Genomic DNA, 27,910 nt, shown 5'->3' on the forward strand with positions numbered 1-27,910 from the left:
ATATATTTTAGAATTAAATCTGTAATTCCTATAATGGAAAAAACCCTTTGTTTTTAAAGTATAAGGTGTACAGCTTTTAGGTTTTTTTTAAAAAAAAGAATAACTATACAAATATTTGCCCTTTTCGTAAGGATTATGTCAATTGCAGTGGTCTGATAGGTGGTGTAAAAGCTTTTCTGCTTGCCTCATTGGGACAGTATTTTTCTAGTCAGATATTGCTGGGAATCTTGGCATCCCAGTTTTTCTATGGTTAGTGTTAGTTTTAAATTCTAGGTATTTTTCCCCTTTCCTGCTCTAAAAAAATATGCAAGTTCTAGGAGATGCTAGTTGAGAGTTGAATTTGTCGATAAGAACACAGAATTAGTCACAGATGAGTGTAGGCTTGTTTTTGTTAGGTTCATCTCATGAATAGCTATTTTGAAAACATAGTCTGAAAGAGACTTCATAGCAAACACATTAAAGGCTATTAGAAAAAGGCTGAGAAATTAAAAAATTAGTGGTGTTCCCCAAGGAAAAGTTATTTTGCTTGTATTTATAATATTTGATGGATTTATTGGGCATGCTACACTGCAACTTTATTGTAAATAATACTTGTCCCAAATGGCAAATGATATTCTCACTGCCAGTGTTATTCTCTGTAAGCATTTAGGTAACTTTCACTATTGTGATGATTTTGCTAAAAATGCCTTGCAGTTTAAAAGAACGTCCCAATACTTTTCTGCTTGTACCGGAAAGGCTGGTGAGCTATTCTTATCTTACAATCGCTGGAAGACACTTGACCCATCTTGACCTCTTTCTTTTATATTAGTTTCTCCATCTGAGTCATGCTGTCAAAACGAAATTAAAAAAATAATTGTGTTAAGTCTAGGTATTTTTAAGATCAACCCAACTTGATATATTGCAAGATTTGATTTTTTTGAGGGGGGGGTACCAATTTCACTCATCAAAATTGTAGGAAAACCTGTTATAGAAACAAAAGTCACTAGGTTGCTTAGAATAAGGAACAAGTCAACTTCACTATTTTTCACAATTCTCTTTTGTGCTAGAATTTCATACACCTGTGTTCAGAAACCTTTGCAATAAGAATGTTGTACGTAACTAACTTGTGCTCTATGAACAGGGTAGCAAAGTGGCTTAGAGAACAAGTCAAAACAGTGGAGTGAAACAGGCTTTTAGATACAATTTTCCATTACCTTTGCGTATAGTAGGTTACACAGTTATGTCTTCAAGTGTGGGAGAGTCCTGTGGTAGTTTGAACAGCGAAATGGAACATAATTTATGAAAACGCTAATGAAGAAAAGGACCTGAAGTTTTAGAGATGTTGATTGTGGGACAAAGATGATTTTTCTTTCCTGGAAGTGTACCTTTAGTTACCATATTAGCAGTGTGAAATTCAGCCTACATCTACATAAAGCAAATCAATTTCAGGAGGATGTGCTATTAAATGTTATAAAAACCATAGCATTTCACAATTACTTCTGGTAGTACTTTTAGGGTGTTGGGGATTCTTTTTCTCTCTTAACTGAAATCTGAGTTTGTTCATCCTCAGTCTTTTCATAGAGAGCTTTTTCACAAGATTGGTAGCTGCTAACAGCTACCAGAGGTGTCTGACTGCATACTCTCTTCCTAGACTGCTGAGTTTATCAGGAGGGAAGGTGGAACGGTGTATGAGGCCCTCCCCGTACTGCCAGTGGTGATTCCTTTGTTCACTTTCCACATGCAAGATAAGCATGACATAAACAGCTATCTATGCAAGTTTGCCGTTTGGGGGACAAAGTGGATCTCCCCACATAGTTTTATTAAATCTTGTCATCATCTAATGTCACAAGTGGGAAGGCATAATTGTTCTTTCTTTTTCATTTAGAACAGCATCACAACATTATTACACAGAAAAAGATTTTTCTACATTCTTTCAGATCTGCTGCCGTTTGAGTTTTTTCTCAGCTGCTTACAAAACTGCTAACTAAAGTACTACTTAACATGAATACATTAGAGAAAAATAAATTGGCACTTTCTATAGAATACAGCAATTTGCATTCCCTTGTTCTTCTCTGTTTCTGACAGCAATCTGTATTACATTCTTCAGAGTTTCAATATTTTTTCCCCCAAGAGATCTCATCTTGTATTTCCTGCCACTTCAACCAGAAAATTGTCCATTAAATTTTTTTTTTTAATACTGATTTAACTTCTGCTAACACAATTGCTCTTGTAATCAGACTCATAATTATACTTTCATCTGTTTTTAAATTACTGCTTTTAATTCTTTAGCTTGAGCAACTGAGAATTTAGTTAGTTCAATCCCCATGTATAACTTCCAGCCACAGCACTGCAGCAGTGTTTGCTTTCCTCTATGACATAATATCTTCTTTGGCTTCTTGACCATTTTCTTTCAGCTTACTTCCCTAACTTCAGTCCCTGTAGTGTTTCTTTTTGGGTCATCATCAAGTTATTGAAAGAAAACAACACTGATTTGTGTAAAGCTTGCACCTTGTGGCAATTTTGTAAATAAAAATCCTTAAGACAACAATTAATGCAATCAAATAAAAAAGTAGTGGTGTTTAGTGAATTAGGGGTTTTGTTGCTCCGAAGGTGCTGTGTCTTTGAATGAACTAGCCTGAGGGTTCTGAAAATACAGTCTCATAGTCTGAAAAAAATTTTGGTTTGTGCCTGAAGTGAGCTGGAGAACAACTGTAAGCTTTTGCAAAAACAAATCGTTCAGTGGGTAGACTCCATGAAAGTGTGGCTGGTTGTTTGCTTCCTCACTGTGCGAATTCAGTGTTGACAGATTCTGAATGAAAGGGAACTTTGCATAATCTGTATTTACCTTGTGAAATGCCTTTGTGTATGATATCAGATGTCAGAAGTTTACATGGATTCTGAAAAGATGATTAGAGAGATGCAAAGGTGAAAAATCTATTGACCTTTGTAATATACGAAGGCATACACATCCAGCTCCCTGAGTTGTGTTGCTGAGGGTGAAAGAATATTCTGACAATTAGCACTGCTTACTTAAGAATATTCTTATCTTGAGGTGGCTGCAGTTGTCAGTGGCAAGATCCTGGACTGTATGATCATTTGGCCTAATTCATTTGATGTGAACCATTCTCACAATCATGTTAATTTTTGGCTGAGAGAGTTGTACAGCTTAATTTTATGCTGCCATGTTTTAGAAGGGGACTTGGGGGGAGAGGAGAAATGTAAATATTTTTATGAGATTTTAAAGAGAAAGTTGTGATAAAAATCTTTGAAAAATTTGGTGTATCCCTTTTCTTCAGCTCAGTGCTGAAAAAAAACTTGTGGTCATATGAAATAGTTTTTCTTTGTTTACTGAAAAGAAAAAAATGTGAGATTCATTCCTATGTCTCTAGTGTAATAGGTGGAAAAAAAAGACTTGATTAAAAAATTTAAGTTAATAGAGGGTAAATCAGTTCATCTTTAGTAACTGTTTTTAGTTACTGCATTAAGAATATATCAGCATACGGTAAAATGCTTCAGCATAAGATTTGTAGACATCCTTTTATTGCAGAAAGATGAAATGTAAGGTTGCTCTCCCAGTCCGTTCCAACACCATACATCAACAGTGTGTTGACACAGCAGTAAAGGCTTTTACTATGTATAATTGTAAAACAATGCCAGTAGGTAAAGGTGAGAAGGATTCTTTGGGAGCAATTTCGAGATTTTGCTTTTTGTAAAGTAAACACAACTCTAAAAAATGGTTTTAGGTTTTGGATGACAGTAAAAGTAGTACAGAATGCCACAACACCGAAGCAACTGTATGGGATCAGAGCAGTAATCCACCTAGCACTATTTCTTTTCTTTGATGGTGATTAGAACCACATGCTCTAAAGGAAAATGCTTATAATGGGCAATTAAAGGATCTGCACATAGCAGGCTTTTTTCCTCTGCCTTCCCTCCCCCAGTTGCCATAAATTACTGGTTGGCCTTTACTCTGACGTGCAAGTCTGACAAAACCTAGAAGGAACAGGAAATGACCTAAGTGTGGTTTTAGCCAGTTTTTTTCATTACCTACATAAGAAGAAAAAACCCCCTACTTTCCCTTGATAGACAAAACACCTTTTAGAACCTTTTTGAAACATTTGAAGATCTGAAAAAAATATTAAAAAGAAGATCTGAGCAAACATAACCAGCAGTAAGAAAGCTGAAGACTTTCTACAGCAGACAAAGTAGAAGCTGACCTGCTGATACTCCTGGTTACAAAAGCAGAAGTAGCATGTCTTTTTAAAAGCAAATGAAACAAACACATAAAAAAGAAACAAAACCCCAACCAAACAGAAAAATATTTTTCTGCTTGCAGGGAGTAATACTAACTTTCAGAATAAGCCTGCTGAAGTGGAGCATTTTTGCTCTGTTTTTGTATCTTTGAGGACAAAGTTACTGAAAACAGTAACTAAACACGTGAAGACTCTAAAGTGACTCGTTAAAGTTTATTTGTGTGCAGCTCTTGTTGAAGATCTGCATTTGCAGGAAAGAATACTGTGGAGTCTGGTGAAAACATTATGGTGGCTAGACACCTGTATGTTCCAGTGTTGTTCTTATGTGTCCAGCCAAATATGTTGCAGGTACTATTTAATGTACAGAATGTTATTTACTAAAGCAATTAAGTAGAAGCAAGTCTCTTTCCATTGAAGGAAGATGTTAGGATTCTTAAAAAAGTGAAGATAATGCCTTTTATGAAAGAGTTTGGTAGGGTCAATGGGAGTCTGGGATAAGGGATATGACAGTTTCCTTCAGTACATGTATCCAGACCTCAGAACCATGAAAGAACACTCAGTTTCTGTTCAAAGATTGTGGCTATCTGCAGACTTCACAACCTATTAGCCGTTTTACAGCCTTGGATAAATAAATTGTATAGAGTCAGGAGGAGATAAGTATTAGGAATCTAAAAATATTATAGTTTTTTCCTGTCCCATTTACATTCATGGGAAAGTTTAGTGGGTGCAGAGATACCATCATGACTCTAAATGCCTTAAGGGTCATACTGAATGCTTTTCCAAGTGTTGTATTTTGTCTTGATTACAATAATCTACTGAAGTGGCTGTTGTTTTGGCCTGCAAGATTTCACAACAGAACATTGTATTTGTTATCTAAATCATGCTACTTCTACTTTGACAGAGTCATTCTTTGGTTGCGTCACCTTTAGTCTTATGCTGAATACAACTTAACTACTTAATAACATAATATTTTTCAAAATCTACCTTTTCTACTCAGAGAAGGGAAAAATCCTAATAAATAAATAAACCAAGACTTTTAGATTATATACTGCTGTGTTGGGTTTTCTATCATTAAATTACATGGGTTTAAAAAGCTAATTGATTGTAAGCTGTTACAAAAGACTAATTTAGAAATAAAAGCGATGAAGCCAGCATCAGTCTTGTTTGAAAGGCAGTCATTAAAAGAAATGGATATGTCATGTAACCTTTTTCATATTTTACAATAAATTAGTTTTTCATCTGGTTGTAGAATTTTGCTTTTGAATGAGGTGATTTCTTACAGAGTTGATTTCTGAATCAAGTTGCTATGGTGTTGGTTTCATTGTTTAGTTATTTCTATGCTTGGTTGCTATGGAAATACTTATTTACGGAGCTAATGCCTAATGGTGTCAAACAGATGCTACTAGCAACTAGGAATCTTTTATATTTGATCAATGGAAGACTTGGTCAGAGGTAGAAACTCATTTTTGTACTCAATTTTTTCTCCATTAAAATTTTGGAGCATGGAATGTGAATGGGTGGTGTCAAATAGGACAAGTTTTCTTTTCTTAACAAGCATTAAAGCACACACTGCATCTCCTGAATGGTATCGTCATTGAACCGAAAACTTCCCACTTAGCTAATTTAGACAATCAAACAGCAGTGTTACAAATCTTAACATTGTATGGCCTTAGATGGTGTGCAAATTTCAGTTTAGGGTATGGAGCATATGTATTAGTCATATTCTACTTTTAAAATCAATTTTTAGATTTCTAACCTCTGAAACATTTTTTTTGTAGCCCCATATTTTAAATCTCTGCGTAAGTATGAATATTGTCCTTAGCATAACTTTGCACAAACATAAGTAATTCTTGAATAGCTAAGATGATATGATTTTGTATATTGGAAGTTAAATTATTCTGAAAATATTGTTACACAGTTATCTAGCCAAATATAGTTTGAGCTGAGCATTAAAATTTTAAAAAAAAATTGTTTAAAAAAGCTTAGTGTACTTTAATAGTAGTCTTAGTCGTTTATAACTTGAGAAAAGTAAAACCCATAGGCTTTATTGTGCTTAAACCTTTAGAAGTTTAAAATATCCCTCAAACATGACTTTAGCCAAGTGGAGCTGTGGCATTAATGCAAAGAAGATCCAAAAGAACTCCACCCTCCATGGCATCAACTCACTTCTGAAAGACACATCTGTTACAGGCCCTGGAAACACTGGCTGCACGTGATAGGAAAGATAACTTTTTACATAGAAAAATCATTAAAAACAAAACAAAAAACCCCTAAGCTCTGCCGGTTTTCATTGACTGTCTTCTCCCGTTTCTCATCTGTTTTTAGTTTATTTAGATTGTAAGCTTCTCAGAGGGGCTTTTTTTTCCTTTTTCTTTGTAAAAATTAAGATTGCTTGTTGCTGTTTGAATTATAAGCTGTTTTAGGGAAGGCCTTTATTACTGTTACCTCGTGTACTTTTTTTTAACAAATGTTTCTCATGTTGCTAACAGTGTGTGCTTTGCAGAGGTGTCATCCTTAAGGTTTGGTAACTCTTGGGTTGATATTCAACAATCAGGGCCTTCACTTTTTTTTTTTTTTTTTCCTCCAGTGAATAGATGGATTACAAATAATGTCAGATAAGTTGGTTCTAAAATTTTAGTGTTCAAATTGCATGGCAATTCGTCTGGAGTGTGTGGAAATACTGTTTTCATTATTTGATAAAATATAAACAAAAGGTAATATCTGAGGCCTACTGTCAATTTTCCTCCATCTTTCCAGTAAGTGATATATATTTAAAATCTCCTTAGATTTGACTAAACATCCATAGAACTGAATATAGTGTTCATTCTTCAGAATAGCAACTCTGTGGAGAATTTCTTGAGCTTTAACAACTTTTTTAGCCTTTAAAAAAAATGTATTTCCAGTGATGTAAATTCCTTCTGTTGATACTCTTAGCCTGCTTTGAGTGACATCTTTCAGCTTCACCTAAACCCATCACTGGCTGATGGTGGCCAAATTGGAAAAGGTCACTTGTACATAAAGTGCTTTTGTAAGCTGGCTTGTCTTCTTTTAACTGTGATGAAATTTATTTCATAGGCTAAATAGATCCAATTATTATAGTTAAACATAACACAGCCCCTGACTGTCAAAGAACAAGGCATAGTACTGTGTTATGCATGGGGTTTGTTTTGTCTTTTATTAACTCTCCTTCACAACCCTGGTGAGCTTGACAGGCAATTATATAAAACCAGGAAAGTGTGATCACTGCTGTTTGGATGGACTCGGAGACTCTGGGGTTAGTCAAGCTCATAGGAGAACTTCTCCTCCAAGCTCACTGGTAATTCGGTGTACATGGTTATGGGGGGAGGACTATACATTTCTCACCTTTCAGAAGTTCATCTGCAATATCAGAGCCCACTGCAATTGTGTTTTCAGAGGAGCTCCCAGATGTCTGATTGGTGTGGTGTTGGCACTGACAATGGATGCTCAAAAGCCAAAGTGTGTGAGTTGCTAAGCAGGGGTTTAAGTTGCAGTTTGGAGCTTTTGTTACTCAAGTCCCTCCTAGATCAGGTGTTTCTTGTTGGAGGAGGTGAGGAAGAATGTTGTGTGCAATGGATTACAAAATCTTAGTATTACAGAGTACAGATCTTTCTGCAACAAGTCTAATAGTTGCAAAATCAAAAATTGTTGAGGCTCTGTCTAAGACCTATTTTAAAGTCTGTTGGTCTGTTCGCATTAAGTCAAAATAAACTATTGTAAGATTAATGCAACTCTGGGAATACTTTGTAACTTTTGTTGATGAACGACAGTAAATAATTAAAGCTTTGCCAAACTCAACAAAAATAATGCCAAAAAAGCCAATTTTGTAGTGTTACAGATTTAACTTGCAAGGCATGGAGTCAGGCTAATTAAACCAAGTCTGGTAGGTAGTGAGAAACAAAGTACAGTTTCCTTACAGTTAGTTTCTGAGTAGAATGGAAAGGAGAAAATTCTTCTTTAAACAGAGAAGTTTTTGTAACGAAGCAGAATTTATAAGCTGTTAACCTTTAAAACTGTCACCCCCTTTGTCCCTCAAACCATTTCAATTCTGCAGAAGGTCTGTAAAGGAATATGCTGCTGGTTTCTGTTCCTTTCTCTCGAAATTGTTTTTGTGGGGGACGCTTTCTGGATTTGAGTGCCATCTTGTGGTGCCTTGTAAGCAAGCCTCTCATTATTAACCTGTAAGGATTTGATTAGTATAGACATGTACCAAGTTGTATTTACCATGGAAAAATATTCATTGTATAGTGATCTGCATTTTTTCCATTGTGCTTAGTAGAAGAGATTTCTACTTTGTGCCTAAAATTTTCATCAGTTCATTTTATTTACTCAATATGTGGCATGTGGAATGAGCCCTGAAAATTTTACAGCTAATACAGACTGTGGTAGCCTGCTAGCTGTGTTACTATACTACACCTGTCAGTGTATCTTCTCCCAGAAGATAGAACTTCTAATTAATGGTGATTTATAGTGAATTAAAAAAAAATCTGTTGGCAACATACAGGTAAACTTAAATTCTGTACTGTTTTAGTTTCTTTGCTGTAAAATTGGTATCGGTGGAGAAGCTTAAATCCTCTGGTTTAAATGACAACAGAAAATATTCAATCATGAATCCAAGCTGGGAAATTTGTCTTTTAAATAAAATTGTGTATAAAATGGTGCCCCACCATTTAAAATATCAAACTATTATTTGCATTAGAAGTAGATTTTGCATGAGCTGTGCAGATTATTTTACCTTGTGTATACTGGGTGAGTATGGGACACAAGATATAGCAGTAACACTTTACATTGAATACTTTCTGTCTCTGCAACTTTGAGCCTATTTCTTTACTATAGCAGGGCTAAAGCCAAAAGGAAGGTTGTAAACTTTTTTAGTTGTATAGACTGACTCCCAAAATTATAACAGTACAGCCTATGTGAGTGCGCATGTGTGTACATACATGTACACAAAAGCTCCCAATGGCTTACAGGATGAATAAAGGAGGTTGCATCTATAAAAGTAGTTGCAGTTGAAGGTTTGGTACAGAAATGTTCTGGAGTTAACAAGAGCACAGGTATTTTACGAAGATCTCATTTACAACAAACAAACAAAATTAGCTAACATACCACATATTTAAAAGAAAAATAAAATATTAGAAGGGCTGGGGGAAGGGAAAGCTCTTTTGTATTCCCTAATGGAGGTTGCAAGATTGCAAGCAAGCTGATGCAACTTCGTGGACCATTAGTATCAAAGGTTGCTAATACAACTAACAAAAATCATGTGGACATCTGATCTTTGTTGCTGGTTGAGTCAAAAGTCAATGAAGCAGGTTAATGCAGTCTCTGTGTCTGAGTTTAGGAGCACAGAATGAAACCAAAATATTTCCTACATTTGATACAGTAAATAAATGTCAATCTGGAAAGAGAAAACCTGAGAATGAAGAAAAATAATTAAAAAAACCCAACCTGCTGAGATGGACAACTCATTCTAGTTTGTTAAGGAAAAAAAACCCCTTCATCTTTACAGTGATCATGCTAAAACCAAAATGGGTATGGCCAGATAATGTGATCGTTATCTCAATGCTTGTCACTGATGGGCTAGCAGTCATCTCATATGCTTATTAAAAAAAAAAAAAAAAAAAAAAAGAGCAGGGCTATGGTAGCTAGATTAATCACTTAAAAAAACCAAAACCTCTTAAATTCTTAATTCTTGATTTAGATCTGCTTTCTTTACACAGTGTGACTTTCTGCTGTAGCATAACTTGCTCCCATTTTAAGCATGGTTAATGATAGATCTCTTCACTTTTCATAGCAAGAGGATGTCATAACTATTAACTTTAAACATTGTTTAATGGTATCTCTATGAATATAACAGAAGAGAAAAAGAACCTTCAAGTGTTGCCCTTGCCTGGGTACTGCTGACATGTCAGCCTGTGTTTCTTTATTGACACTTTCTGCTGGACAAGTGCCAGCCTGGAACATTGTGTTTTCTCCATGAAAGAGCTGTTAGTCTTAGAGGAACAAAACCAAACATAGTTCTCACCTATAAAAATAAGCAGAAGAACTTACAGAACTGCATAATATAAACTACCAAGTGGGGTATTGACACTTTGTACTCTGTAGCTATGGAAAAAAAGAAGAAAAGGATTATCTTTACATTTGTTTAATTTGTGAATGCATGTTGTGCAAATGAATTCATTTATCAGAGAATAATTAGAACCTGTCAAGAAGTCACCAAGACTGATCACTTTTGAAACAAAACAGACATCTGGATTTCATTTCTTGTATGTTGTTTTTATTTTTTGTCAGTATAGAAGAAAAATTAAGTGAGTGCTGTTGACGTACTTGAAGCTGATAGTATCTTCAGATTGTGTTGCTGACGTTCTTTTGTGGGTTTGGTGGGTTTTGTGAAGTTATTCAGAACATGTAGATTTGTAACCATATTCAAGCAAAACCTAACAAAACCTCCTGCAAGAAAATGCTTTTAAAATTACCAATTTTTAACCTGAGGTATTGGGGAGCTTTTTGCCTTTTTTAAAGATAAATTATATTAATGTAGTGCTTTCTGCACTGTATTTACAAAATTACTACTGTTTGAACGGTTCTGGAAAGAAAAAAATTATAAAATATATTGGAGGTTTTAGAATAGGTTTGCTTTTGTAAGTTGAGGTGAATAGAAGCAGGAAACCACTGTCACCACCTAATTTACTGTGCCTGTTAAATGATTTATAAACAACCCAGAAATATTAAAATAAGGCCATATAATTATTCTGTCATCAAGATATCTCTGTCGCATGCAGTTTCTTCATAGTCCTTTTTAGGACTTTTACAGGGGTAGCATTAACTGGGAAAACGGCCTAAATTACGTATAAAAACATGAAGGGAGAAGCATTTTATATTACATCACATAATCAAGATTTATGCCATTTATGTTTTTCAGCATTAGCATATCACCTATTACTTTTTTTTTTTTTTTTTTCTTCACAGATGATACTTTGGGATTGGGATTTGAAGCAATGGTACAAGCCCTATTACCAGGTCAGTATATTATGAATCTAATTATTCTTTTGTGCAATGTGATTGAGTACAGAGTTCACTGTAAACTGTCAGATTTAAATTTTTCTGTTGATGTTTTATTTACATAAGTTGTCCTAGTACACTGTAGCTCCATGTAGCAGAGGCTTGATATTTAGCAGTTCTGACCAAGTTCACAGGGATCTGCTTTCTGTGGTGTATATAAGAACAGTCTCAAACCTAACTAAGATGGGAGTGGGGTTTTTTATGAAATATCCATTAGCATAAGGTTAGGGAGTGATTCCCCAGCAGTGTCACCAAACTCAGGTCTACCAGGTTCTCACCTTTTTTCTTGATTAGTTGTTTCACCCCCTCTCTCTTGTATCAGCAGTGGCATCTCTTTTCAGAGAATTACGCTAAATGAAAACTAATCACCCTTTTGTCAGAATTGTTAGGATTTGTTTCAGTAGAATCAGGGTTAATAAAAGTAATCAAGCTGTGGAAATTGCACCTCTACAAGGGGCTTATAACAGTTTGGCCAACAAAATTTCTGTTGATATTATTGGAAGAGAGAGAATACCAAATTTAATTCTGAGACAAAGTAATGAAAAAATTGAGATTAAAAAAATTGGCACCAGGTCTTTATTTTAAATAGAGAAAAAGAAACTGAAATGTAATGTTGAATTCTGAAATATTTTTTATTGTGTGAAAAAAAACCAGCAAAAATTGGTGTGTGAATGTCTATATGTACATATTTTCTTTGACAGAAAAATATATTGCTTTGATTTTTTTAGTTTATTTTTTAAATTTACAATGGATAAGATGCTTATTTAAAACTTAGAATACTGTGAAATGTTTTGCCATGTTAATAGTTTGCAACATTTCCATCTATTCTAGAATGCTGGCAGTGGAAATGGAGTTGATCTCTCAGTACTAAATGAGGCTCGGAGCGTGCTAACAGACCTCCTGACTGACCCATCCCTCCCACCACAAGTGATTTCTTCCCTTCGAAGCATTAATAGTTTGATTGGTGCTTTCTCAGGCACATGCAGGCCAAAGGCTAGTCCATTCACACCATTTCCTGGTTTCTTCCCCTGTCCTGAAGTAGAGGATCCTGCTGAAAAAGGAGACCGAAAGCTGCTCAAGGTCAAATGACTTCTGTTTTTGTTCAAGTGTGTTGCCATTTAAAAAAAAAATTATCGAGGAAAATTCAACTGGAAACAATGCTTCTGTATGGGTAGTAGCTTCTTTACAGAGTACTTATGAACTACATTTAAGGTAAAAAGAGAGCAGCTGTGAAAACACATTGAATGAAATGTAGATAAGTACCAAAATGCAAATTCAAGTGGTTGGTGGTTAGGCAGGTAAAAGCACTGGTCTGCACTCTGAACATATGATTGCTTGAAATAAACACAGGATTAAAAAAACCTCAAAACAAATATAAAAATTAAGATGTTATATTCTCATGTTATGGCACAAACAGGGCTGTTCTTGATTCTCCCAATTCTTGATCTAACAATTACTGTCAGTGTGACTTTTTCATTGACCTTTTTTTCCAAAGAAATTTAGTCTTGTGAACATCAAACTATCCATCAGACCGAAGCAAATCAGCTATATAAAAGGAAAAATATCTCCTCTTTCTATGTAGCACATCATGTTATGGGACTACTGTGTAAATCTACTGTCACTTCTCCATTATATAGGGTAAATAAGTGAAAGTAAGAATGTAGTTATTATATGACACATTAAGGAACAAGCTACAGTGCACCAGAGCTAATAATTCTGGGGTAGCCTGGTATTGACAGCTTGCGGCTGCTTATTCTGGAGGCTGGTCTGGGATGTCCTGGCCCTGTAGTTGCTTCCATCTCCAGGCAGTGGGCAGTTTGGCCTGAATTGGTCAACTTGTTGGCTTAGTATTTTGGAGCCAGATAAACTGCCTCAAGCCAGATTCAGCCTGTTTGTTGGGAACCATTGTCACAACAAATGCTTTTTAGGAAAAGCTCAGTGTCTACAGATTACTCTGTGGAAGATCCTGCACAATCATTGCAGTATGAAATTCCTTGGAATGTCACATGGATATCTGCAGAAATCAGTTGGGTAGGGATCATAATCATTCAGCATATGTTTTTCTTTATGGATCTTCTTGAAAAATGCTAAGGATTGGTATACCAATGTGAAAAATATAATTTATGTGAATGTGAAAATGTAACTTAGGATATTTTAATTTTCTATATAGCTAGTCAGAATTGTCTGAAATGAAAAATATTCATTGCTGAAGACTGGTTGTAAAGATTATGTGAGACTGAAAGATTATATTTTTTTCACAGCTATTCTCTTTTCCTCCTTCCTAAAAGTAACTCTTCCTTTTTAAGTTCATGTTTTTTTCTCTATATTAATTTACCTGGTGGTTAAAATAGTGCTTGTCACTATCACTCAATGAATGTTTGATTTGGTATAAGTTTAGGGGTCAGCCAAAAGATCTACCCCTATGTATGTTACTGTAAGAAAGAAAAAGATTTCTCTTTCTTTCAAAAACCAGATAAGTCAGCACAAACTCCAAATTATGACACACCAAAGAGAATCATAAGAAAGTATTTCTTCAAAATGGGACCTTTCAGACTATACTGAAATGTTACCATTCTCTCTTTCCCTGACTTGAAATCTGAAAGGAATCCTCCATATTTCAAACAAGTTTTTTCTTTGCTGTGGATTATGTACATCTTTATTTGTCTTCCGTGACTGGCTGCCAAAGTGCATTCAGTTAATAGGGTTTTTTTCTACTTCTGATGGGGAACTACCTGTTCTCTTTGCTAGGGGAAAAAAAAAAAAAAAGAAAAAACAAGGTAAAGGAAGAAACTGAAACTGGGCTTCAGACCTTGAGCTAGCAATAACTGGCTATCTAATACTAACTCTTCACTCAGAGTGAAGAGTTTCTTTGTAGTCAACAACTTGAAAAGCCTAAACTGCCCAACTGGTGCTATTCACTGATCAGTCTCCTTTCCTTTTTCCTAAAAAAGGAAAAGGAAATCTTAGACAAAATTCTCAAGGCTGCTCTGCAATAGAAAGACTTTTCACATCCATCATGACAGAACTGTCCCCAGATTTCCTAGCGTATGACAGTAGACTGCTTGTTAGATTGGTGGATTTCTAGCGTTACCAACAGTCATGACTTTCACAATTCTCACACTTCAGGCAAGTAAAAGTGGTCTAGGATACTTGAGTATCCACATCCTTTGTCTGCTGGCCTTGTTATTACTCGTAACAGAAAGTCTTTGCATAATAACTTTCTGGCATGGTCTAAACTTTGTTTCCAGAACAGCTTTTCCCCTTTGTATAGTGATTACCAGTGACTTTGCTAGCATAGAGTAATCTGGAGTTCCTTAGTCCTTTGCTGCCCATGTTTTGTTTATTCTCTGCTTCTTTACCTAGTAAGGGGAAGTTATGGAGATTTGTCATATCCCCAGTGTTCCCTCATTCTTTAGAGTAGCCAGGAAGAAGAAAAGGTAAGTGCAGGTGCTGGGGCCTTCTTTCCATATCATGCTAACATGTGCACTTGTTTTGGGGAGTGGACCTTTCTCCTCTGGTGTTGGGGATTTTCAGCTGTGCTCTCCATGTTGTAGAGAGCATGCAGGTTGGTTTGATGTGGTCTGCTGACAGACAAGTCTGTTCTAGCCTGAGAGCACTACCACTGTATGGTACCGCACCAAAAATGCGCCTCCAGTCTCTTTCTGGTGGGCCTGGTCAAGGACTGCTGCATGTTTCTGTGGGTGATACGGACAGGTCTGATTCTGCCTGTCCAGTTCCATGTTTCTGGCTGTGACTACAGCTTTGCAGCAAAGCAAACAGAGTCAACGTACATCCCATATCAAAGACTCAAAGCAGTCTTGATTTTTCAGGGTAAGAGACTGTGCTCTTTTGTGTCAACACTGTTTCCTTTTTTTGAAATATGTAATAACTTTGTGAGTTAAGTGTGATCTTTGACCACCTGATGAAGCTTAAAATTATTTCTGCCAGACTTCTGAAGTGGTAGTATTCAGGGGTCACCTGTCCTCACACATGACCCTGCAGACCTTACTCAATACTGCAAATATTGCTTTGGATTTTTCGTTTTAAACATTTTTTTTTTTCCTGGCATCCTTTTTACTTTGCAAGGTCTGATTACACACATCTGTATTACACAGAAGAAACTTACTCACCCACCCTCCCTCTGTTGAATGGACAGATCTAGGGATAAGTTAAGAAGTGGATTGTGGACTGAATACAGTCAGAGAGAGATAATGTTTTTTTTGAATTTGTTTAAAATACAATGTATAGGTTGTCTGTGGAGTGGGTGTGGATACACCAGAGCTGGCTTTGCAATTTCTATTAGTTAGGTTCTACACATTGCTATTTAAATAAGGATATACTTTTCTGGGGGTATTTCAGTCAGACAGAGCTAGTAAGTCCTGAGTTATTTCCATACAGGACTGTTTGAGTGCTGTTGCCCTGCTTTGCAGAGGGCTTTGTGTTCAAGTACACTGGTGATTCCCAGTGTTTGGGCTGCAAGTGTGCCTAAACTAACACAGCTTCCAAGGCTGGGAGTGGTGAGGTGCCTGGGAAGCCCCCCGAGTGCTGTAGGGCTGGTATGGATGCAGAGATGGAGCCTTGACTGACCCTGTGCATTGTGCATCACCCTTTCCACAAGTTCCACAGTACTTGCACTGTCAATATTTAGCATCTGAATTATCGAAATCTCAGGCTATCCTGAGAACTGGAGAGCTGACTATGTAGTCATATGATTGGGGTGTGTGGAAAAAGAATCTGTAATCCTGCAGCAACTATCTCTAGAAGATCTCAAATTTTAAAAGCTCTGAAGAGTACTTGTTGGGCCATATGGATTTCAGAGTACAAGTATTTTTACATATTTTAATTTGGGGAAAGAAAAAAGAGAGATGAAAAATAATTATTCCTAGTAAGCAAAATAATTTGATTGCATCTTTTTTATTTTCTTGAGCAATAGGAGTGAATGTAAGATACCACACTTACTGTTTCACTATAAAAAATTAACAATAAATAGTCTTCACAAACAATAAATAAAATTTTAATGTCTGTTTTTAATTATATAGATTTTAACCATGTTTAAATTACTCAACAGGGATTAAATAGCAGAAATAGCCTGCCAACACCACAGCTGAGACGAACTTCAGGAGTTTCTGGAATTCCACCTATAGAGCCAACATCTTCTAGATGGGAAAGGAGTAACAGCAAGAGATCTCATCAGGAATATAACACATCAAGGTAAACACTTCACCATATTTTAAGTGCAATAACAAATGTAGCCTTTCTAAAATGTTCATGTCTGTAATATTGGAACTTGGCAGCAGAAGTATTTTATGTAAAATCTTGTGAATTAAATCTCCAAATTCTGCCAGCATAAACTGGAAAATGTTTCGAGTTAATTATATACTATGTAACTCTGATCTCAAGTAGAAGTCAGGTCATTCTGAGGTTGAATGGCATGCTCTGTCATAATAAGTAGGCCTGCATATCAGTTTTAGTAGGAAACAAAAAAAAGTCCAACATACATGATTGCAAAACAAACTAGTTTAACCTCTAAACCTTTACTAACTTCCTCCTTCTCCTTTTTACTTAAAATATGTATCACTTTCCAACTTCCACACCCCCCAAAATTTGTTTTCTAATTAAAAAGATGATATAACTTTCTTGCATTTGGTAGCCACTGTTGTATGTATTGCAACATTAATTGTTCCTATGGTCATCAAGCAAGCAGTAAGGTAGATTGAGTCATCTCTTCTCTACTTGTTAGTCAATATGGTACAAATAAAGCTTTTATTTCCAGAATTAAGATTACACTTTGGTTTAGGATTAAAGTAAATGTCATTTTTTTCTTTCTGTTTAATGTTGTAAATGAATAAAACTTCACACATTTAGTTTTATTTAAATGTGTATGGTTTTGCTCAATATCTTCTAAGAAAAGTACAACAGATGTTTGAAATTGTGTTGCATCTTAAATCTGTAAAAGTGTGTGTGGTTTTGCTTTTTTGTTTGAAAGACTTTAATGGTTTTACACAGGTCATAAGGAAAGTATAATAGATGCATTTTTTTTTTTTAAAGAAAATATGAGTTATGCTGATAACTGATAATTACTAGTAGTGGCTGAAAGTTTATATACACATGTCCAAGAATTTATTTATCAATATTATATTTAATTTTAAAGTGAGCAATTTAAATAATTTGGCTCTCATCAGTGCCTTCTTCCCCTTCAATAAAATATGTTCTTCAAGTTTTTACATAGTAAAATTGATGTGGTTGGAGTATAAAATATAATTGAAGGGACTAGTAGTAGCAGCGGTAGTTCAAAGATTGTATTTTCATGCTGATTTGGTTATCAGTGTTTGAAAGAACCTCCCCAGTTATATCCACTGGAAATAACCAGAGACCAGAGAATTCACTTTAACCTTATAAGCCGTGGGACTTCAGTCTGAAGTGCAGCACTTCTGGTGCAGATGTAGTGTGCATTTACAGAGGGTTTCCTTACAGCTCCTACCAACCAAAGAACCTACTCAAACTCACCCAATTAAAAGCAACAGTACAGAAAACACCCTCGCTCGTTCTCTGTCACTTTTAAATTATCTCTTGACCCTGATGACTAGCCCTTCTAGTTAGTCATGTTCCCCTGCCCTGCTCCTGTCTGTCCCCATACAGCCCTAGAATATGTGTTCACTTTTTTGTGATTTGTGTCCTGCCCTTGCAGGGTTTTTGAGTTCTTGCCCACACTTGCACTGACCCTGTCTCCTTGCATCTTCCAGTGATTGTTCTTAGCAGGTTCCCTTTAACATAATCATCTCAAAATCCCCCATGGGTCCTTACCTAACAGATAAGGTTAGATGAAATAGCTGAACTGGCATAGCTGTTCCTGCTGCCAAAAGAGACAGTCCCGCATTCCTAGAGCACTTTGTACCATTGGCTCTGGCTCTTGAGTCAGCCCCTTCATTTGGCAGAAAAATAACAGCAATAAAGAGACATTTTTTCCTGCCTTGGGAAGCTGATTCAGCCCAATGAAGGACCCAATGAATGGTAGAAGAAAAGCAAGGAGGAGCAGGCTGATAGTAAAAAGGGAGAGTGAAACAGCAAGCTGTTCTCTAGGAGGAAAACTTAGAAAAAAATCGGAAGTTTTTTTACATACAATGACTGCTTTCAACTGAATTCTAGCTGACTTGAGAAACATGATATTACATAGTGGTACAATAAACTAATATAGCTACAAAATTTGATTGAATGTTCCAGAATTTTATCCTATCCATTCAGACAGTATTCAAAAGCAACTCTTGAGAGCTGCTGTTTTATTTACGTGCAAATTCTTGATTTGTTTTTTCATTCAAACACTAGTTCAAGATGAACTGACCCTGCTTAATATATAGTCATCCTACACTAAATACTGTTGCAGCATTTTTATGTGCTTCAAAAGCATACCTGTAATCTAGGATAGCTAAACAGCGTACAAATAGTGAAAAGTTCAATCAGTCTATACCAGATGTCAACCCAAACATTTTTTAAAATTGACTGTCAGCATCAGACTGCGGAGGAATAAATCTTGTTTATTCTTTCTCATTTTTTATGTTTATATATTTAAACAAAGTATTGGAGATCAAGTATTACTTCTGTATTTGACTTTTGTTTGAAATCTGATTAAACAAGATTAAATCTGTTTTGGTAAATACTCTTTCTCCCATACTGAAATGAAATAGTTTTACATCGGAATTTTGGAGTGCAATTTCATGCCTACAGCAGCAGGTGGCATAATTCAACAAGCCAGTTTAACGATTTGGCTACTGAAGTACAATATAACTTTATGTCAAAACCAGCTTTAGTTTTAAGATTATAATAAATAAAATGTTTAAACATGCAAAACTGATTTGAAAAGAAAGCCGTGACTGCATGAGATTGTCATGTTATTTCCAAAGTAACCAATCTTTTAAATGTTCTCGGATGTGTTAGAAAATAGCCTGCTATGTTCAAGAAAAGTAAATACCTTGTTAGAAACTGAAACCTATGGCACGTGGTCTGAATATACTTATTGTGTCATTTTAGGACTGCATAAAGTTTTCTGTTGCTTTCACCCAGTACCCAGCAGTTTTTATTCCATATAACTGACATATATTGTCTAGCTGATCTTGAATTCTTCTTCTTTCTAGTACTCTCTCTTTCTTGAATGGTAGTGGACTTGTAACAGAGCAGTCTGGCCATTTTATAAGCATTTTATTTAATAAAAATGAAAGACAAGGTAGGAAAGTAAAAAAATTCTCATTGTTTTGTTTTCAGCCAAGGATCTCATTCAAATGGGTCATTTGGTGCAAACCTGCTGACAATACCAAAACAAAGATCATCTTCTATGACACTGACTCATCATATAGGTCCCAGGCGAGCAGGTAAGATCGTGCAATTTTTATAGCTTAGTGGCAGGATGTCAAGGTAGTAGTACATCACGTATTACAATTGTTGGTTTTTTTTCATGTAAATGCAGTACTAAAATAACATCAGCATGTTGCACATATTTAAAAAATATTTTATTTTAAATCTGCTTCTAAGAATACTCAAAATCACAGTTAAGTAGAAATCTCAACTATTGCTATGTAGCTGCAAAATGTTACGATGTTCAGTATGATTGATACCTGTTGAAAACTGCAATGTTCACATGCATTAATAAGGGACCTTTTTTTTTAGTAATTATGCATTTTGTAGTGGAACAGTGTCACTTACACTCCTAAATACCTGATAGCCATCTGAGATGAATATTCAAACAAATTTTGGAAGGAGTTGGAGTAGATTTTATTCTAACGCTGTCAGTGTAATAAGCTAGTAGATACTGTAACAGCAGTGCTGAAATAATGTGTATATCAGTGTTTCAGAGATTATAACTGGTCTGTTTGCCCATATTAAGTGAGAACTTGAAAACTAGTTCTTTTGACATTTCTGCCTATCCATTTTAGTATGATTTAAAAATCACCACCTGTCTAATAATTTTGGTTTATAATATGCAGGTGGGATTGAGAGAGATGAATGCACCTTTTTGTTAAAACAAACCCACACCTCACCAGTTTTCTCTGTATTACTTACTGATGGTTCAGGTGTTTTCCGTTCACTCTTCTAAACAAGAAACATGCAAACTCAGGCCAGATCCACATGTAAACACATTGTTGCACATTCTCAATGGTTCTGACTTCATAAAAAGGTGGGCTGCCTTCTGCACTTTTCTATTTTGAATCTTGTGGAAAATACAGAGTGCAGTGATATGGATTAAAACCTGCTGAATGTGTACATGTAAAAAGGATGAAATTAAGTAACCAATATGTAATTACAATTATCAATATGGAATTGGTTTTGATGATTTTTTTTTTCTGGAAAATCTAAAAGAGCAATCCTGAATCAAAAAAGGAACATGGAAAGTTTCATCTACTGATTAAATTTTTCCAAAGCTAAAACCAAAACAAAACCTTGTAACATCTGGCTTTCAAACAAGTTGCATAGTTTGACCATTCACATGTGTAGCCTAGACTGCTGTATAGTTGTAGATCTCAAAACTTTGAATTGATCTAGCTACTTTATATGTGTTTAACAGTGTGAACTATCCACCATGTTTTGAAAACTTGTATATTCTCTACAGTTTATAAAAGTTCTTGTTTAATTTCAGTCTTTCTAAACAGTAATGTTTTATTATAATCTGAACCCAATGTAATGTTTGTTTTGGAAGGTGCTTCTCCTGGCCTGAGTCCTGTGGGTTCACCTAGTCACGGATCTGTCTCCAGTGGGGCTTTCAGCAGCTGGTCACCTGTAGAATTTCCTGATACAGCTGATTTTCTTACAAAACCAAGCATTAATATACATAAGCCTCCAGGATACACACTTAGTTCTCCAGATTTTCAGCAGCAAGTTAAAACACCTGTAGGTTATATGTGTAGCAGGTACTGTAAATTCTGTTACGTTTTTAGTAGCTTCATGTGTTGAAAAGAATACAATTAAAATTGAAAAGTATAACAAGATGTATACATCTACTAGTACTGGAAAAAAAAGGCATATGATCTCATAATAATCCAGAATGCTGTATGTATGCCATTGATTTGAAATGGCTTATCCTTGAAAGCAGCAGTTGTTGTAGAGTAACAATATGTTACAGATTTTTAAAGGAGGACTTCCTATCTGAGAATTGAATTCTGTAGTTCTGAATACTTTCTAAACACTTAGCTCTACTTCATTAATTCATGGAGGTGATGGTTGATTATTTTCTAAGTACAGACTAAATCTGTGCTCAGTTTGGGAGAAAATACTAAGGTGACTTGGTGGAGGAACCTTTAAAAGCATGCCTTTTTAAGAAAAGTAATTTGCAGATATTTTTCAGTACAACACAGCAGTAGCAAAAGAAGAAAATTACTGAATGTTGTAAATATTTTTCATGTATTCTGTAAGCTGTGGACGTCAGATACTCAAGCCTGTTTCAACACCAGAACCAGAATTTGCAGAATATAAAGACAGAAGATCAGGTGGGATTTCAAAAATAGACAAATATTTGATATCAACTTGCTTTTTTTTTTAAAGCCAATTAAATTAAAATTTTTGTATTTCTACATGAAATTTTTCCTATACTTTAAGTAACTTGTATGCACATATTTTATTTTAGTTTGTGACTTAGGGTAATCAAGATAATCTAAAATATTGACTGCTTCAGAGTAAGGATTTTGTAATAGGCTTCCACTCATAGCTTTATAGTTCTGTATTCCATATATCAAACAAGTTCTGTGCCATCTCAGCTAATCACTGAACCAGTTTTTGCAAAGAAATGTTACACTTCTAGCTTTTCTCAGTCTTCAAATGTCTAATAAATTTTGTCCTTTACAACTTTTTTGTTGTTAAATTTTTAAATAAAAATGGTTTAGAAACAAGCTATTACACATATTTCTGTGAAGAATCTGTATGATCAGTTCAAGAATTATTAGACAGTAGTAATTTACAAGTAAATTATTGATATAGTATTTATGTATGTATTTTCTTTAAGGTGAAATTGGAAGTGCTAGTGTTTCAAAAGAATCTTTCCGCCATACAGAGAAGAAAAAAGATGAAAGGAAGGAAATGATCGATCAAACACAAAATAATCTGCTTGTAAGCATGTAATTGCAAAAAACCTTGCAATAAATTTTATCAATACAGTATTTCTTTATCATTTCTAACATGCTGTAAAGAGGTCTTTGCATTGCTAAGAATTGTATTTTCTGAAGGGAAATGGTACATTGTTAGAATTCACGTTTTCATTTAACAATTGTGTATTTCCAGCTTGCATAAATTTCACTGGCAAATGACAAGAAAGATAGTGATTGTATTAATTTTTTGTTGATCAAAATTAATTTGTGTAGATTTAATGTTGATAGTATGCTCAAGCACTGATTGACTAGTGCTTTCTCTTGGAAGTTTATGAAAGATGTGGCAGTTTCAGTGAGACTTACAAATGAATGTTTGTACAGTCCAGTATATTGGAAGTGCAGGGAGACAAATGGTTTAAGCTTTACTAACATTTTGGGTTTATACATCAATTTTTTTCAAGCTTGTTCAGTTAATGAACTGAAGTTCAGTATATGCTTTGTAAGCCTATGCATATTTTTGCTTTGTTTTATTAGCTCATCTTGTTTAAAAAGAAATATGAATGAAAATTCAGCACCATCTCAGCCCCAGAATCTGCTGCCCCAAAACTTGAAAAGTCAAGCCCTTCACTGTGCTATTTGTACTATTGATTTGTGGTTTTCTCAGAGCTATGGTTACAGCACCATTCAATAAGTTCAATAATGATTTATCATTTTCATGGCTTTTTTTGCCAATACAACTGACAAATTAGTTCTCATTGTTATTTTAGAGATGATAAAGTATCTTACTCTCATACAGGTAGAGCAGAGTCCTACATTAGAAATGTTATTAGACCATGATTCACTAATGGAGAAGATGAACAATTGGAATTTCCAAATTTTTGACCTTGTGCAAGAAATGGGAGACCAGTCTGGAAGGATCCTTAGCCAGGTTTGTTGTCTTTTATTATATGGGGGAGGGTGTGTAAAGCTGTCATGCTTATATATTTTATTTAAACCATGAAGAAGTTTTGCAGTCAACATATATGTGAATGCTAACTTGAAAAAATAGAAATATCATTTCTCATGTATCCATCTCTTTGTAAACCATAAAAAGTGATTTATCTATAGAAAACTTGCTCCAAATTTTCTGAATTCTGTTCTCAATGTAAAAGTAGGTTAGACTCACACTTGCTAGGTTTTGTAGTAATATGCCATTTCCTATGAAAAATTGTCTCCTGCTGTCAGAATTACTACTTTGTTTGTCAACCATTTCTTTTTTCTTTATTTCAGTAAAATATTTCTGCCAGAGCTACACCTGTGGGGGAAGAGAAGTGATCTTTTAGGCAGTCTTTTGCCTCTTGATCCTACAAACAATGGGATTTTTTTTCCATGCTGCTTTCTGCATGTAGTATCCCTTTTATCTCTTTCTGACTTATTACTAAGCTCTTTCGTGCAGTTTCATGTTGTGCTGAAGCCAATGTACTGGCAGGTGCAAAAGTATGATCCTGTTTGCTCTTCCCCAGCCTCTCCCATTCATCAATGTCATCTGGAAGCTTCTGTCTCTTTCTTTATACTGGATTTAGCAATCATGGAGCTATAGTATGATCTGGATTTGCTTCTGATCTGATCACAGAATATTTTTATTGCCAGTGTTATAGTTTCCTCCCCTGGAGTAGAAGGCATGTTACTCTTGTTCAAGTGTAGTGTTAGAAACAATCAGCTGGAGGGAAGGAAATGGGTTAAAAGCACTCAGGCCTGCACCTATGCTGAAGACAGGAAAAAACCAATGGGGATAATTTAATTTTTGTCATTAGACACTGTCTTCTCTTTCATAATACATAGTATTCTGGGTATTGTTTTAAATCTTCAATTCGTCTTGTTTGATCAAGTGTTTTCAGGTCTTCTGTCACCTCAGTTAGTGACAACTGTTAATGTACACACCAGAATGCCACAATCCACTTCTGAGTGGTGTTTTTACTGTAGTATGCTAGTACTCTGTGATCCACATTAGCTTGCATTTCATTTGTGTGCAATCCAGGGGATAGTTAAATCTGTAAGTATTTAAGTGGCCAGGTTTCTACTTAATTCTACCAGAATTTCTGTATCAGTTCTTCCTGATATTGTATATATGTGCACTACTTGTCCTTCTCCTCCTCCCACCCCAGTCCCTTTGTCTGTTGTGCTGCAAGCATCTGATACATATCTCACTTAAGAGCCAATTAAAAACAGTAGTTTACCATCATCAGTTGTAAGGTTCTCAGATTGGGTATGTGTAAGGGGAGTGGTTGGGACAGATGGAAGGAGGGATCTCCCCTCATTTTGCTTTCATGTTCCTTTGAACACCTCCTACACTTCAGAACTTATTCTTTCTCTCAAGTGTCTGGTAGTGAAGTGACAAAAATGAGTAGCAGTGACTTGTTTTTAAAAGCTTTCTTAATATTTGCAGTCTTAGGGGGGATTAGGCTGTTGTAGTCACTAAGTTCTACTTGTAAACCATAATATATTTGCACAGTATATAGATGTGTGGGTGTTCTGAGTACATTTTTGAAATATTTTTTCATTTACCAGCTAGCTTTGTTAAAAATACCCAAGATAAGTCATAACGAATAAAAGAAATAGGATTTCTTTGCCAAAGTCGCAAAAATAAATAGTGTTGGGGTTTTTTTATAGTAATGACTCTGCTACTATAGTGAAGCAATTTTAGTTTTTGAATAATAAGTAAGAATATAGATTTCTTCTTTTTAGGTCACTAATGGAATAAAGCATGAGTTCTTTAACATGAAAATGTTGGAGGATATTATTAAAAATAATCAGTTGTGTATAGGATTTATCAGATATTATTATTCTGTATTTGAGAGGATGGTAAAAATCTGCATTTTTGTGCTAAAAAAATCATTAAACATATCCCTGTGACAATAGCCTTTGGATAATCTTCAGTGGAATTTACGTAATTTCCATCTCTATCAGCAAGCAAAATTTTAAAACCAGGAATATTTTTAACATTAAAAAAGCAGAATATGCTTAGGTATATTTTTCCAGACTAAAATTTATTTTAATACGTATTTAGGTAACTTATACCTTGTTTCAAGACACTGGTTTGTTTGAAATTTTCAAAATCCCAACTCAAGAATTCATGAATTACTTCTGTGCACTAGAAAATGGCTACCGAGATATTCCCTGTAAGTACTCTCCAATTACACGTGTGTTTCTTTTATTTTAGTGTATCTCCTTTACCATTCATATTAGTTTAATGTTTACTACAGAGGTAGGCAACGTTTTAATTTAGTATATCCTTAATTAATACATTTGTCAGAATTTAGAATTGATTTAATGAATTGCAGCAAGAAATTGTTGGACTCCAAAACTATAAGATTGAGTGGTTGAATCAAACATACTGAAGTCAATGAGAGAATATTTGTTGGTGTGGGAGAAATTTGGTTTAGGCCCGTAACATAATAATAAGAAAATATAGAATTTTGATAGCAATTATTCATCTTGCTGTTTAGGGCAGCCAAATTTATTGGAAAACAAAACAAAACAAAAAACACACACGTGCAGCCACCCACCCCCAGTGTCACAGATGTTTGCAATCAACTCAGGTGTTTGTAGGTATCAGATTGGAAGCAATGCAAGTGGCTCACCATCACTGATTTAAAAGGCTACTTAATGCCTTCCTGACTCTCAGATAGGATGGAGGATGTTTGGGTTTAGAGGATGGGCTTAGAGGATGTTTGATGTTTATCTAACTTGTTTCTTAAAAACGTTCAGTGAGGTAGCCTCTACTAACAATTTAAATTCAATTTTTCCTTTATATTTAATCAAAATCTCCCTTACAGTAAATTTGGTACACTACCTTTTTGGGGGGGTTGTTCCTTTTGATTATATTTCAGATAATATTTTTGATTATATTTTGATAATTTTCAGATCACAATCGCATACATGCCACAGATGTTCTTCATGCAGTATGGTATCTGACAACACGGCCTATTCCTGGATTTCAGCAAATTCATAATGAGCGTATAATGGAAAGTGATATGGGTATGTATTCACATAGGTTATTTTTTTCTTTTGCTGTAAGAATATTTTAATGAAACTACAGTAGGTAAAACAAATTACTCTGGAAGAAAATATCTAGTTTTTCTTATCACTCAAATATTTTTTTTGTATTTTAATATAAGGCAGTGGAGATACCACGTTAGTATGCACCATTCAGAACTATCATGCAGTATATTTTTAGAAAAATTATTAGATGAGTAGTGGTTAGTTTGTTAGCCAAGAATAAGGTTCACTTAATAAATTTTCTATGCTGAATGAAACCTCTGTATACTGCTACAGTCAGCATATTTTTAGCATTTGAAATACATTAGACTAATATTTCTTAACTTTATTGGGAAATCAAACAGTCCAAAGAAAAAATAGCAGAGTCAAAGTATTTAACTTAATTGAAGTTCTCCTTAATGGTCTTAGTGTAAAAATGAGTAGTTCAGAATTCTGTATTAGATATCACATGCAGACATTCAGGCATAGAAGTGACTACCCTAATAATAACTGCATAGGAGCATCCATGAAAGAGAAATAAAGACTTCAAATTCAAATTTTGTATGATGTTAGTTCTAATGAAGCTTGCTCTTGTGTTGTCTGTGACTTCATGGAATTAACTTTTAAATTTAGATTTGCAGTCTTTACTAAAATATATACTGTGAGTAAAGCATAATTACTCTAATTACAGACTTTTACACTAAAATGTATATTTAAGAAAAATAAAATGGAGAAATCAAACACTCTCTAAGAACTGTTTTATACATGCAGTAGAAAAAGACAAGATGCAAGTCATGTGGCTTTTAAAGGGTTGTAATTTTAAGAAGTAGTTTTGAACTGTACAGAACATCATACGATGTATGTTATTTTTTCCTTACTAATTAGCCCCTCTGCTGTCACCTTTCTCTTTTTTCCAAGTTTGTCCATATCCATTGATTGCACCCTATTGAATTTTCTTTCTCTAAGTGTTAAAAGCGTTGAGACTGGAGACCTGACTGGTGGAAAGAAAATTATAAAAATCCTTTCACAAAATTAAAATTAAAATAAGAAATTATAGTCTTATTGCTTTGGAACTCTTCCAGTATAAATGTTACTAGGATTTTTAATCCTTGCTTATTCTATTAAGGCAAAAGAGCCCCTTTTTATTATGCAGTGACAAAATAAGTATTATTGCCTTTTTTTTTTTTTAAGTAGTGACTTTGTCCAGGGGGAAGAGGAGAATAAAACTGTGAATCTCCTTATCAAGTAAATATTTCTAACTGAGTGGGTTTAGTTCCTTTTGCAGTAGTTTCCACACCCTGAGTTTTTACTATAGGTCTGCAAGTTCAAGAAATGGGCAAATTATAGAAATACTAAGGGAGATGCTGATTGATCCTTTCTTGGCCTTATTGAGGTTGGAGAGAAACTGTAGAATGCTGGTTTAGTGCTGTCATTTTAAGAAAGGAATGAAATTCCAGGTCTGCACAACAGCAGGAAGTCTTCAGCAGCATGACAGTAAGGGGAAAGCAAAGAAGTGAT

The 27,910-nt window shown here is 34.9% G+C and overlaps 1 protein-coding gene across 1 annotated transcript in view; it reads left to right on the forward strand.

Annotated features, from left to right (window-relative positions):
• The window catches only part of PDE3B (phosphodiesterase 3B), an 88,121-nt gene that overhangs the window by 53,208 nt on the left and 7,003 nt on the right, over positions 1 to 27,910 (forward strand). The window contains exons 2-11 of the mRNA XM_074842508.1: positions 11,217 to 11,267; positions 12,141 to 12,389; positions 16,378 to 16,520; positions 19,566 to 19,672; positions 20,995 to 21,205; positions 21,708 to 21,781; positions 22,294 to 22,397; positions 23,172 to 23,303; positions 25,422 to 25,533; positions 26,279 to 26,392. Of these exons, the coding sequence (XP_074698609.1) occupies positions 11,217 to 11,267; positions 12,141 to 12,389; positions 16,378 to 16,520; positions 19,566 to 19,672; positions 20,995 to 21,205; positions 21,708 to 21,781; positions 22,294 to 22,397; positions 23,172 to 23,303; positions 25,422 to 25,533; positions 26,279 to 26,392 (1,297 nt within the window). The remainder of the gene's footprint in view (positions 1 to 11,216; positions 11,268 to 12,140; positions 12,390 to 16,377; positions 16,521 to 19,565; positions 19,673 to 20,994; positions 21,206 to 21,707; positions 21,782 to 22,293; positions 22,398 to 23,171; positions 23,304 to 25,421; positions 25,534 to 26,278; positions 26,393 to 27,910) is intronic.

Source organism: Strix aluco, chromosome 16 (genome assembly GCF_031877795.1).
Source record: "Strix aluco isolate bStrAlu1 chromosome 16, bStrAlu1.hap1, whole genome shotgun sequence".
Lineage (NCBI taxonomy): Eukaryota > Metazoa > Chordata > Aves > Strigiformes > Strigidae > Strix > Strix aluco.